Source organism: Sphaerodactylus townsendi, linkage group LG09 (genome assembly GCF_021028975.2).
Source record: "Sphaerodactylus townsendi isolate TG3544 linkage group LG09, MPM_Stown_v2.3, whole genome shotgun sequence".
NCBI classification, from domain to species: domain Eukaryota; kingdom Metazoa; phylum Chordata; class Lepidosauria; order Squamata; family Sphaerodactylidae; genus Sphaerodactylus; species Sphaerodactylus townsendi.
Window position 1 is genome coordinate 84832299 of NC_059433.1, and position 13841 is coordinate 84846139.

Consider the following 13841-nt stretch of genomic DNA (forward strand, 5'->3'; position numbering starts at 1 on the left):
ATGGTGATCATGCAAGAGACAAAATTAGACAGAAGTCCAATGGCACCTCTAACTAACTAACAAAATCCATCCCAGCACAAACAGTTTATTATTTATTTATTTCTTGCATTTATATCACGCCATATCTCCAAAGACTCAAGGCAACTCACAATAAAACATACATGATAAATACAATAAATAATTTTAATTTTAATATTTTAATTTTTATTAAATAAGTTTAATTTTTAAACACACAAACATAGCTAAGATTCTGGAATGTTTACCCAGGAGACACTCTCAATCTACATGGGATATTGGTGTATAAATTCTTCTTTATAATGAAAATCCAGTAAAACTTAAGATAGTCAAATATATCTAAGAATCTGTGTTGCACCACTCATGGTTTTATTGTGAGCATCTCCTTTAAATCTAAGTAAAACCCCATCCAACTTCATTTTCACAAAATCCTGAGATGAATGCAATAACTTCTTCTTCCAGAGGGGTTCTGCTGAACCATTTCAGTTTTCTCAGAATGTGTCTGATTTTCAGACTTCAATAGGCATACAACTTCCACCTGCAATATGCAGTTGGAACAGTATGTGAAATATAAAAACATCACTCTAACGCTTGCATTACAGTTGACTCAATACTCAATGGCTGCAGGGAGGGAAAACATCCTTGAATGTGAGACACACAGGTTCAAATTCCTGTTCAGTCATAAGCTCCAGTTTGTTAAGGTAGGGCTATTGTCTATTTAATATTGCTAAATCAATGCTACTGTTCTGGGAAAACAGATAAGCAGTAAGAAATTTTTCCCACCAGGTTACAAATTCAGCATGACAAGTTGAAAGGCCATGGAGAATTACAGTAGCTATAAGCAGCTACAAAATCCTACCCATCCGTTCAAATCTACCTCTCCAGGATATCAGAAACTCTTAGAACCTTGAATAGGTCAATTTATGTTTCCTCCTCAGTCTTTTTCATTTTAACTGACTCTCTAAGAGCAATAAGCCAGTATTCCAGACCTCATTAGACTGGTAGAGGGGCACAGTTGAATTGGCAGATTAGTATTTTTCTGCATTTCTTTTGTTCTCTGACAATGCAAAAACTTCAGCTCTGCCTCTAGAGAACCTCAGGGATAGATCATGACTATGAAACTTCCTATGAGAGGGAAGATGCAAGTGGTCTGGAAGAAATTTCAGGGGAAAGAACAAAAACCTCTGAAATCTTTCCATTTGTCTGTACCCAAATGTTTTGCCCTCCAGATTCTAAACTCATTAAGGACCTTAAGCAAACTAATGGTTCCTCCCCGCCTTTTAAAACTGACTCTCAAAATTCTCTTTTAATTGAGGGAGAGAATAATTTAGAAATATTTTCCTAATGCTCCCTCTCCAGGATTTTGTAACCTCTTTGACACTCTGGCTAACCCCCATTCCCACTTTTCCCCCCTTTTCTTTTAATTGACCAAAAATTGCTCTTAACGTTCCTTGCCTCCTAGAACATGCTCAGTCTTCATCTGGCCATTTTTTTCCCATTTTATAATTTATATAGTTGCATATTTTCTGCATACTTAAGGAAGTATGTAGAATGTCCTGTGTTTTATGAATCACCCAGCACTTTACGATGTCATCTGATTTAATTTTACATATAACAATAAAGAAATGATCACATTAATCCACCAGAACAAAAGTTGACAGGAATGGAACCTGCACATATTTTTAGGTTAACCTTCAGATAATCTCATGTTAAATATTCCTTTGTTAGGGTTTCTTTAATAGAAAATTCGCTTGCAGTTTAATGACATTCTTACACATTGAACCCATGTGAATGATATTATATCAGAATTTGAGAGTTTTAGGAGTGGTTCCAAAACTGTTTGCCAATTATTACCATTATTTGTTCTATACATTCCAGACAACACTGTCAACTATTTCACTTTAGTGTTTTCTTTGCTATTTTTCATATTTTTCAGCTTAACCATGCTATTATGATCATGAACAATAGCACTTTTGAACGATTATAAAGTTATCAGAACAATACTTGATACTCCAACCTCTCCAAGGAAAACAAATCTTATAATTTATATTAATATTTGCGTGCTTCTCTAGAACAACCATCCAAAGAAAGAAGGAAGTAATTAAGCAACCTGAAAAATGGAATAAAATACCTTTGTAGGGAAAGGTAGAATTTTTGCTGGAGGAGACAGGTTGGCCAATCCACGTGGGGGGTGGGGAAGATTTGCAGCAGCCAAGGATGGTTTAGCTGTGCTGCCTCCAAGAAGTAATGGGGAGGTGTGGAGAAGAGGGAAAAATGCAAAAACCAAACCAGGGCCTAAAACTCACCATTGTAATGTATTGGGTTATATATGGTCTTTTGCTGGCTTACGTTGCTGGCAGCTCAAGGGGACATTCCTAGAAAGCCAACAAAAATCAGCTTCATCCCTGGGAATGCCTGTGGACTGCTCCATTGGTGCCGGCATGGTCTCCTGCAGCAGAGCAGCACTAGCGCAGCAGCAATGTTCATGCCCAGCTGCCATGGGCCTACATGGCGCCCTCCAGTGGCATTACTGCCCATCTCAAGAGCTGCCACTTACACCATCTAGATTGCAATGACATTGGCAATGGGATCATGCTGGCTCCACAGCCCTCCCCCAAACTGTATTGTTCATTCTTGTTGACTTTTAAAGACAATACTGTTCTATGTTATGTGGAATTTATATTTTCCTTGAAAATTGAATGAAAACAGTCCTAGTGTGGAATCACCAAGAAAAGGGTGACAATGAATTCTGAAAGATTATTAGTGAAAATGCAGATGTTTTCTAAAAATCTAGACAGAAATACAAAATATTTGAAGTATTCTGTGGTTCAGATACTATTTGATGTAGTCATTTTAGTTCTACTCTAGTGAATTAAGTTTTGTGCACAATTTTTGTAGCTTCAGGCACCTGAAATATAATTTAAGATCCCTGTACCATGTTAAATACCATTTTGATATTTAAATAACTCATCCTGAGTTACAGAACAATAATCTGTATTGTATTTTTGAAAGGAAATCATCCAAACATGCAAATCAACATAACATGCCCAAGACACTGATTTCATAAAAAATAAACATTACAGAAGCATGAAGAAGAAACAGTAAATATTATTCTTTGCTCAAATATTACCCACTGGTTTTAGAAGGTACAACAATCCTAGCACACACACACAAACAAAACTGGTAACAGCAATTACCATTAAAGTATTTTCTTAGATTTTATTACTTAGCTACATGAATAACATTTGTAAATAGACTTATTTCCATGAATTCGTGGAAGGAATAATATTTATAATTTAATATTTAAAATTAAGGGATGTAATATTTACATGAGACCTTTTGGATCAGACCAAAGATCCAGTGGCCAGCTTTTAAGACATGAGGTACAATGACGTTCCCTGATTGCCGCCAGCATCAGCTATACAGGCACAGTAACTCCACTCATGATGCTTCTATTTAACTGTTATAACTATTAGCAGATGGCCCTTATATTTCTCTAATAGCTTTCAGAAGGGACCTAAACACATTGTATGGCATTAATTCATTAATTATGAACAGTATGAAGGATTATTTTCTTTTGTCCATATCAACCACACTGCTAATAAAATTAATTGAGTGATCTTGTTTTTGGTATTATTAGAGGAAAAAGAATGTTTAATGAAAGTAAAAGTTATGGTCATCCAAAACATGGACTGACAGTAGACACAGGGCAGAAAACAAAGTAATGCTGTGTCTGATCCTATATGAAAAACCTATACTGTAAAAATAAAACCAATTTTTGAGTGTTGTTGGGTTTTCAGGCTGTATGGCCATGTTCCAGTAGCATTTTTTCCTGACATTTTGCCTGCACCTGTGGCTGGCATCTTCAGAAGATCTTCAGATGCAGGCAAAATGTCAGGAGAAAATGCTACTGGAACACGGCCATACAGCCCGGAAACCCCACAAAACTCCAGTGATTCCAGCTGTGAAAGCCTTCAACAATATAACACCAATTTTATTTATAGAGTCCAGTACAGTCTCCTGTGAGGATGGCTGTGTGAGACTTGGACCAGAATGCCCCTTTTCCCTCCCACAAGAGACCACAGAAGTTGGCCAACCTTGTACCAGACAGAAAAGCAATAAACTATAAACTTGTATACCTATGAGTCCATCTTTTCCTAGGTGTTTCGTTGCAAAATCAGCCACAAACATCTTTTTGTCAATTTTATCTTTACACCAAATGCATACCAAAAGACTATGAGTATCTTATGTAAGGCAAGAGGGCAGAGCATAACTGTCAAACAAACTAACACAGTATTTCCCAAAGACACAGTAAAGACAAGTATATTGTGGAAGTAAGAGTAAACCTTTCTATTTTCTGGCTTTTAATAGCAACAGTTGCAATAGTAACAGAGATTTTAATTTGGGGGCTGAGGTTTGGTGACATACTTTTAAGACACTGCTTACATTTATCTGAGCTTCTGCAATAGGGAAAAATAAATTAAAAATAGAGAAACTATTAAAAAACAAAAAATCCAAAAAGATGGTTAAGAAGTCATTTAAGATGATGAAACTAATATGTACAGTTAAATGTCAGAATGTTTCAATACCCTATTTAAAATAACTAGGGCTTGTATTATATTGACAATAGGTGGATAGCCTACATATTAATTAAAGGCTAGCAAGTTATGATATGGAAAACTCTAGTCTACTTCATATTTTATGAATAAGCCTCTAAAGTAAACAATATTTATAAATATTTATCTTTATATAATAAACTGTTGTACAAAACTTTGGCTATGGCATAAAAAGTCACATTTTTCTACTCTATGAGAAAACCACAAAAATCAGGAAAGGCAAATGTAACAAACAGCTTGGACATTATCCTCCTTTTCTGCTCTTGAAATGCAGGAAGGGAAACTTATACTCCCCCAGTGTAGCCCGTACCTTAACCCTGACTGGGGCACTGACCTACAAGGAAAGGTGAAGGAAAGTTGTGTTTACATATCACAGTTCTGCTTGCGCAGTTTAAGATCCATACCAACGTTTTTTTTAGCTTTTTTAACAACTAAAAAGTTCATTCAAAGCAATTTATTTCATTCATTTAATATAAAAGTGCCCTGCAAACCTCTCAGTTCAATAGTATTAAAGTGAGCACATAAAAGGAAACTGCATTAACAATGCCAGCAATACATTTTATTCACTGCCATTCTACTAGAAAGAAACAGCAAGCAGTAAACTGGAATCAGCAACTTACTTTGCAGTCTTCGTGTGGGACTCTCTCCATGTAGCTGTCTGCGTGGCAAGTATGGGGAAGGATGGGGAAGTGGCAATGAAGAGACATCATGTGTCTGAAGTTTGTACCAATGAGGCTCATCATCCAGCAGTGCAGTCTCTAATTCAATAAGAATCTACAAAATAATAAAGTATTGCTGTGAAATGCTCTATTGTACAACAAATGTTTGATTGTAGAAACCGTGATCTGTTCACATCCTTATAACATTCATTAAAAACCTGAATGCCCCAATTCATTGAGGGAACCTTTGACCAGGTGTTCAGGAGGAAAAGGAAACTTAATTTAGTTCTCATCTCCCACATTCCTCCATACTGCTGTTAGCAAATCAACATGATTTTCAGTTCTGTAACAGGATATGCATACTCAGAAAATATGGTGAATGGATGCAGTACGGAGAAAGATGAATGGAAACATATTGTGTTTGTCAAAAAAACAACTAATGTGACTAAGTGATGGAAGGAAGGTATGTGACACATTTTAAACCTTTTCCAAACAAAAATTAATATTTTAAAATTTCTCCATAATCTACCCATTCCAAGGATTCCTTTGTGAGAAAAAGCTATTAATTCATTGTAACAATAAAATAATTTTAGATACCTCCCCTAAAAATTCACTTTCTTCCTCACGAACACGTGCTTGGTCCCAAAGAGTAATTTCCAACATTCGTTCTCGAAATTCTCTCCGATGAACTGGAGAATAAATGAATGTTTGGTTCCATTTGGGTTCCAAAGTTTTCTTTACCGTTTTTGTTCTTCTTTTGTTCTTATCACTGTAATCAATAAGTGCAGATTAAAGACTCACTAAGTATTGTGACTCGATGAGCTATAAAATAAAAGATTGAAAACCCTAGTAAGCAAGCATAGCACAACAACACACTGTTTGAATCAGGAGGGCTTGTTTAAACAGGTAATTGGGGCTGTATCACCACAAGAGGCTTTTGTGAAGGTATAGAGCCCATGGACTGTACTACTGTATATAGTATGTACCATCTGTTACTATAAGTATGATCTTATTGTATTAATTTCTTGATCATTTAACATGTCATGTTAATACTTTGTTTTGTTTTAGCTCCATTTTCATTGTTCTGCAATTCAAACATTATTGCTTTGTTTAGTGGATGTCTCATTCTGTTGATTGCATTTGCCATACACTGAGTAATCTGCTTTGAGTTTCAATAAGACAGGCAGACTACTAATAATTTAAATAAAATGAATAACATTATTTCCTGATATATATTAAAAACATGAATGCTCAAGAGAAATGCTCTTTTCAAAATAAAGATTTTATTTTATAGATAAAACAGAACAGAAAGAAATGAACAACTATTGCAATTATGTCAAAAGAGTATAATGTACATATATATGATAAACAGTGATATAATATACCTGACAATAAATGATGCTAGCAATTATGAACAGTAAAAAATCATGTAATAATGAACATTACATAGTAAATATAATAATAGCATAAATCATAAGATATCATATGCAGTATAGTGATGCTAAACAATACTACAAGATTATTATAATAAAACAGAACAGATAAAAAGTTTGCAGAATTTCTTACTATTGTAAATTCCTAAAAATACTTTCCAATTATATTATTATCATCTATTCATAATATAAATACTTGCTGCATTTTGACACTTTTTCAATGCAACATGAACAGCCCAATCCAGATGAGGGGGCCAAACGTGCACAGGGAACAGAACTTTTGCCCCCTCTCACCTTTGAGTGGTGTGAGTCCACTGGGCCCCATAGATGGCTTTCCAACAACACGGAGGGATTTTACTTTTTTCTGTCTCCCCACATTGCCTCCATACATATGAATTGCACTCCAAGAGGATTATTAATAATTCACATATATCATTTCAGCAATCTCCTTTTCTGCTCTCCATTTTTTAGAAATAATATAAATAATATACTTTCTAATCTTGAAATTCAATTGGTGTTTTAAGAACATAGTTTTTCATTAGTTTTGCCATCACTACTATTCAGCTAGTTTGTTCTCCCAGTCTTTCCCACATGGGAACTCTTCTGCTTTCCATTTTGCTGCAAGTGTAACTCTGGTCGCTGTTATCATATATCTAAACAATTATTCCAAGATTTTTTGAATATTTTTGGCAGAATCTCTGATAGCATACCCTTGGCTCACATAGCAAATTCAATTTTTAGAATTTTCTAGATTTTGGCATGTATTTCTTTCCAATTGTTTAGTTTTTTGCATATCTACCACATATGATAAAGAGTACTGTCCACTTTTTTTTACATTTGCAACATTTATTTTTACCATTCTTATCCATCTTCTCAATAGCTTTTGGAGTAATATACTACCAATAAAACATCTTGTAACAATTTTATCTTAATGTTTAACTGGCTGTAAATATTATTATTGTAGATTATTATTATTATTGTAGATTTCACAGCTGCCAGATCTGTTGTTGTTGTTGTTGTTGTTGTTGTTGTTGTTGTTGTTGTTGTTGTAGATTTCACAGCTGCCAGATCTTTAGCTGGTTGTTGGCCTTCATTACAATTCAAGCCTCACCCAGAGGCCTAGGAAGTTGTAATGTATCAGCGTAGTATTTGTGCGGATCCCAGCAGGGCTGCCTTCTGAATTTGACCAATGTTAATTTTGGCAATTCAAATATGTTTCAAGTGCTGCACTAGTGTTGTTGTTGTTGTTGATGTTGTTGTTGTTAATATTATTATTATTATTATTATTATTAATTTTTATTTATTTATTTATTTATTTATTTATTTATTTATTATAAAAGTTCTATACCGCCCTCCCTCGAAGGGCTCAAGGTGGTTCACAACAAACAAACAAAACAACAGGCAAATAAATAAACAGACACTGTACATTTGGTACTGGTCCACATTAAACACAGCGTTCAAATCCCAGCTGCTGATATGGGTGCCCGAAACAATCTAAGACCCACTGTTCCCCTTTTAAGAGGAGTTTTAATAGTCGGATGTCATCTATCTTAATTAGGTTTGACAATTGAATGCTGCATTTTAACTCTTAACTCTGTATTTATTCTGTTTTATTGTTTGTTGGTACTGTAAACCACCCTGAGCCCTTCAGGGGAGGGCGGTATAAAAATGAAATAATAAATAAATAAATAAATAATATAACATTTCAAAATAACAGATGGCATCTAACAGCTAAAACTCCTCTAAGGGGAGGACAGTAGGGCCCCAGCTGTTAAAAGGTGGGAGGGGGGCATCAGAGGCTGGCCGCCCCAAAAGCCCGGCAGAATAGCTCAGTCTTACAGGCCCTGCAGAACTCATTAAGGTCTCGCAGGGCCCGGACAGCTGGAGGAAGAGCATTCCACCAGGCAGGGGCCAGGGTCGTGAAAGCCCTGGCCCGAGTGGAAGCCAGTCGCATCATGGAGGGGCCGGGGGCCACCAGCAAATTGGCCTCTGCCAAATGCAGAGGCCGAGGTGGGTCATATGGCAGGACTGTCTGGCCCCATATTATTATTATTATTATTATTATTATTATTATTATTATTATTATTATTATTATTATTGGATTTGATATACCGCCCAATCCCCGAAGGAATTCACTCATATTACACTGATCATAATGCGTACATTGTCTTCCATGAAATGTTTTGGTACAAAGCTGATCTGATCTGTATGAATTAATTTTGCTATAGTCTCTCCAAAATTAAGGATGTAAAATGCTCATAATCCACATCCAACGGTGAGATGGGTGTATAAGATTGTGGTAGTGTTGGAGCATCGCCTTCTTCATGTATCAGTGTTATTTATGTTTTTTTGCCATGATGAGGGTAATATTTTATCTTTGCTTATTTCATTCATAACTTCCTGCAGTTGTAGTATTAAATTTTCTTCCAAGTACTTATAATACATTGATGTAATTTCATCTTTGGACATTATCATTTTCAATTTCTTTATAGTTTACAATACTTCTTGAATTATAATAGTTTGATTCAGTATATCCTTGTATTCTGAAGAGAACTTCTCTGTATGTATTCTTTTAATATATTCCTCTATTCTCTCTTCTGTAGCTGAGTTCTTTGTGTACAGTTCTGGAAAGAAAACAGCAAACTGTTCCTTTATCTTCTTTTCTTCATGAGTAATCCCATCTCTTTTCTTCACTCCTGTTACTGTTTTACTTTCAGTTTCAATCCATAAATAACGTGCCAAGTATCTTCTAAGTTTGTTCACACATTCAAAATACTTCTGCTTTAAAAATCTGAATTTGTTCTATATCTCCTCAGTTTCAAGAATATCTAGTTGGTTTCTTAGTTGCTTAATCTCAATTAAAATTGCTTTATTAAGGCAATTATGTTCTCAGTTTGATCCAGTTTTTTAAGGCTACAGCTATTAAGTTTTCTCTCATACAAGCCTTGTTGTTGTCTGAAATTGTTGCAATGGGGATATCAGCTATGTTATTTAATATAAAACACTATTCTATATCTTTTCTGCATTTGTACTATAGTTTCTTGTAATGGAAATGTAATTTTCTTGTCGTTTAATCTCCATGCTTTCTTTCTGCCTGTTTTGTTGTCAAGTTACCACTAGCAGATTGTGATTTGCAAAAGTCTTTGTATCTTTGCATACTCTAGATCAATGATTAAGGTTTTTTATATCCAGCATATATTTATCCTTGCATATGTTTGGTGTTTGGGATTTTTGATTCTCAAAGCATCTTTTTGTTTTGCTTATTGGGAGTCATGCTGAGAAAGAATTAGATGGAATTCCTGCCACAGATAGGAATAAAATATTTCCCAAAAGTCTTGTGATTTCCAATTGTGTTCAACAATTCAATTAATTTCCAGTTTGTTAAACAATTAAAAGTCGCGAGACAAGGCTGAAAATCCGCCTTTATTTCCCTAGAGATATAGAGTGTTGTTTAAAACAGAATGGAAAGAACACAGAGGGAGCCATCATAGAAGGAAGAGTATAGGGAGGGGAAAGAGTTGCCCTTCAGAGATTTCAATTAATTCAAAATCAGTCTTTGGAAGGGCTGCTTGAAAACTGAACATATTTTGAATATCTGGGCTTGAATGGTAGGAATGCACGCTGGTCCTCACAGGTGGGGAAAAAGAAAACCAGATTTACTACGCTTCCAGACTTTGGCCGTTTCTGCATGGCCACGCTCGGGGGGTGCGTCAGCGTATACGACGCCGATGCACCCCCCGAGACCATTCGCATGAATGGTCCCAGGAGGGGCACAGGAGACGGCGCAGCGCTGCATTGTCACCCGAACAACTTACCTTCCCTCCGATCTTCCGGCGCATCACCCAGGCCAGGGGACACGCCCCCCTGCCCTGCGTGACAGCTCTGGAGTCGCAGGGCAGTGGGGTGTGTCCCCAGGCCTGGGCAATGCGCCAGAAGGTCAGAGGGAAGGTAAGTCATTCAGGAAAGGGGGGATGGTGCCTTCGAGCCGCTGCTGTTCGCACGGCAGCGGTTGGAAACCGCTGTTTCCAGAAAACCTCGCTCGGGGAGCAAGGTTGGGAAACAGCGGCTTTGCGCCGCTGTGGGGAGCGAGGGTGGTGCTGCTGCCCCCATGCGAACAGCTCCCTAGGGATGATGTTTTTGCCATCCCTAAGGCGCTGTTTTTGGCTCGTACAGAAAGGGCCACAGTGAAGGTTTCCTCCCTCCTTTGCAAATGGATTATTTTTCTCTCTCCTCTTCAGTTTTTCTGGTTAACGAAACATTTAATTTGGGTGTGTATTAAATATTTTATTCAGAAGAACCCAAAATAATTACACAATGATTTATCTGGAATACAATTAAAAAGGTATGATGTAGTTTAAAAATGCAGTTGACTGGAACAGACTTGAATATTGAGATTGATGGAGAAAGACTTTTGGGACATCTGGTGGACTGCTAAGTAACTACAAAAAGGTGATGTAGCAGAATATTGTTGAGATTGGAGATTGAACATGAAGGATTGGGAGGCATTTGGTGGTCTGGAGAAAAAATGATAAGAAGGTTAAAATTCTATTCATCTTTTTTTCCTCTTGGGACCATTTTTGGGACTTTAAACAACATCAATCTATATTCTTGAGACTGATATAATAATATTAGTTTTTGTATTTACACTAACATTAATATACTAGTATTAATATTTTATTATTACCTCTTTTCTCTTATCTTAGTATTTTCTTTACTTTCTGTTTACTATAGTTTTTAGATCACCCAATCTCTTTTCTTTTTTCTTTACACATTTTAATATTTTTCCTTTCCTTTTTTCTTCTTTCCTTTTATAAATCTTTTCATCTTGATTTTTTAAATTGAGAAGACTAAGAAATTAAGTTAATAGCCATGTCGTTAAACTGTTTAAATTACCTGGTCTATGAGAAAATTAAAAGTTTTATTTATAAATTTTGGTTGAATTATTGAATTATTGAACACAGACTAGATGATGACATTGATAGCATAAGATATTTTGAATACTGCTGAGTACTTGGTCTATGGATTAGCATATGGAAAAACTGCATAAAATATGTAAGCAAAGAAGTAAGAATAGAACAACAATAATGGCATTCTGTGTATGTCAAAATATAAGATAAGAAAGGATTATGATGAACTGGATGTCGTAGAAGAAATGGACGAACTCAAACAGTAACAAATCAAATTAAACAATCAGAAGATAGAACTGCAGAAAAAAGCAGACAAGCCAAAGAGAACATGCAACAAAGGATGAAAAAGAAGTTCTAGGTATGAAACAGAAGATATCAAGAGGACTAGTAGAATTTTTTTTAAAAAATACAAGTACACAAGAAACCAGGAGAATCAAAGAAAGACAGAAAGGAACTGAATTGAACTTAGACAGGTAAGACCTTTGGTCAGAACAAAGGATAGAACCTTTGAAAGTGCAGGGCCAAAGCAATATATGATGTAGAGTAGGGGTGTCAAATTTACTTGTCACAAGAGCGAGGTATAACATAAATGTAAAACATAAATTGTTGGATAGGGCCTGAGAAAGGGGTGGCTGCCTTGGCCCCAGAAGGCTCCCAAGCCCAAATCAGCATGGGGGGTGGCTGCCTCAGCTAGCGTCCTTGCAGTAGGGTCACCAGCCTAGATCAGAACCCCTTGAGAGGGCTTATCAGGTTGCAAGCCAGCTGGGGTGCCACCTTCTTGCTCCTAATCTAGCCTGGGAAACCCAAGCTCACAAGGCCAGATCAGGAGTCGGGGGGGGGGGTCCCTCAGTTGGCTCAAAGGCCTGATACACCCTGTCAAGGGGCCAGATCAAGCCCTCAGGAGGCATATCTGACACCCCTGATTTAGAGGAATTCCACAGGACAATTTTCACAAGCTATTACCTGAAGATCCAAGGAGACTTTTCAGATATTGACCAGAACAGTGCCTTCCCACTCTGAGGTGAGAGGATGAGGGCTGAGCAGAGGGCTTTCTCTGTGATAGCCCCTACTTAATGGAATGTCCTCCCATTTGAGGTCCGACAGGCACCATTATACATATTTCAGCATCTGATTAAGACCTCCATTTTCACCGAGGTATTTGACTGATTTATGCCATCTAACCAGCCTATGGGCTTTTGGGAACTTGCCATCCAACTGCTAGGGAGGGGGTGGGTTTGGGGGTATTGGTTTTGATTGTTCTCACTGATGTTTTAGGAAATACCTTATATGTTTATGATTATTTTTTATTTTAATGTTTAGATGCATTTTTATGTTGTGTAACCCACCCTGGGATGTGTTTGAAGAGCAGAATAGAAATCTACTAAATAAATATTTAGAATAAATTCAAGTTTTGCATTTAAGAATAAATTGCCACAGGATATTGTGGTCAAGTTTACCCATAAGAAATTGCCAGACTATACTGAATAAGCAAAGGGAATCTCCACTCAAAGTGGCAGGGAAAGAAGTAAATATTTTCCAAGATTTACCTACAAGTATATTGAAAAGGAGAGGCTTTGATTTCTGAAGACAATTTTTACAAAAGAAATAAATAAAATATTGTTGAAGAGTTCCATTTGCTACAGAAGTTGCATAACCCAAGGGCAAAATAATAATCACTACAGTAGAACAAGCTACGCAACTGATAGATGAATTATCAACTGAGAATATGTCCAAAGAATCTTGAGAGAGAACCTGAAAATCTCCAAAAACAAAAAGGAAAGGACAAAAACACAGGACCACCAAATAAAAAAGAGGACAAGCTATATCAAGATGACGCACCAGAATAAAATGAATAAAATGAAGATTGTAAAATATCACAGCTTTAAATTCTCCTTTTAAGCAAACAAAAGAAAAATTCTTCATATATTACAAGCATCTGCTTTTAAACACTACATTAAAGACAGGGATCACAATGTAAAGAACTACTTTAGGCACATTTATATCCACTAACTATTTATATATTGTATTGTCGAAGGCTATATATTTATATGTATATTTATATTTATATATTTATAACTTGATTATATATTACTATATATATTATATATTACTTGATTACTATATATTTATATATTTATAACTTGATTTCTAGGATGCCCTCCTCCTTTACAGGCTCAGGATGGCTTACAACATTAAATCAACAGATAAAAT

General features: G+C 36.1%; 1 protein-coding gene across 39 annotated transcripts in view; it reads right to left on the reverse strand.

Moving 5' to 3' along the window:
• The window catches only part of RIMS2 (regulating synaptic membrane exocytosis 2), a 433065-nt gene that overhangs the window by 160467 nt on the left and 258757 nt on the right, over nucleotides 1-13841 (reverse strand). For all 39 annotated transcript variants that reach the window (XM_048508147.1, XM_048508154.1, XM_048508146.1 and 36 more), the window contains 2 exons: nucleotides 5888-6059; nucleotides 5252-5405 (listed from right to left, as the gene is read on the reverse strand). In XM_048508147.1, the coding sequence (XP_048364104.1) occupies nucleotides 5252-5405; nucleotides 5888-6059 (326 nt within the window). The remainder of the gene's footprint in view (nucleotides 1-5251; nucleotides 5406-5887; nucleotides 6060-13841) is intronic.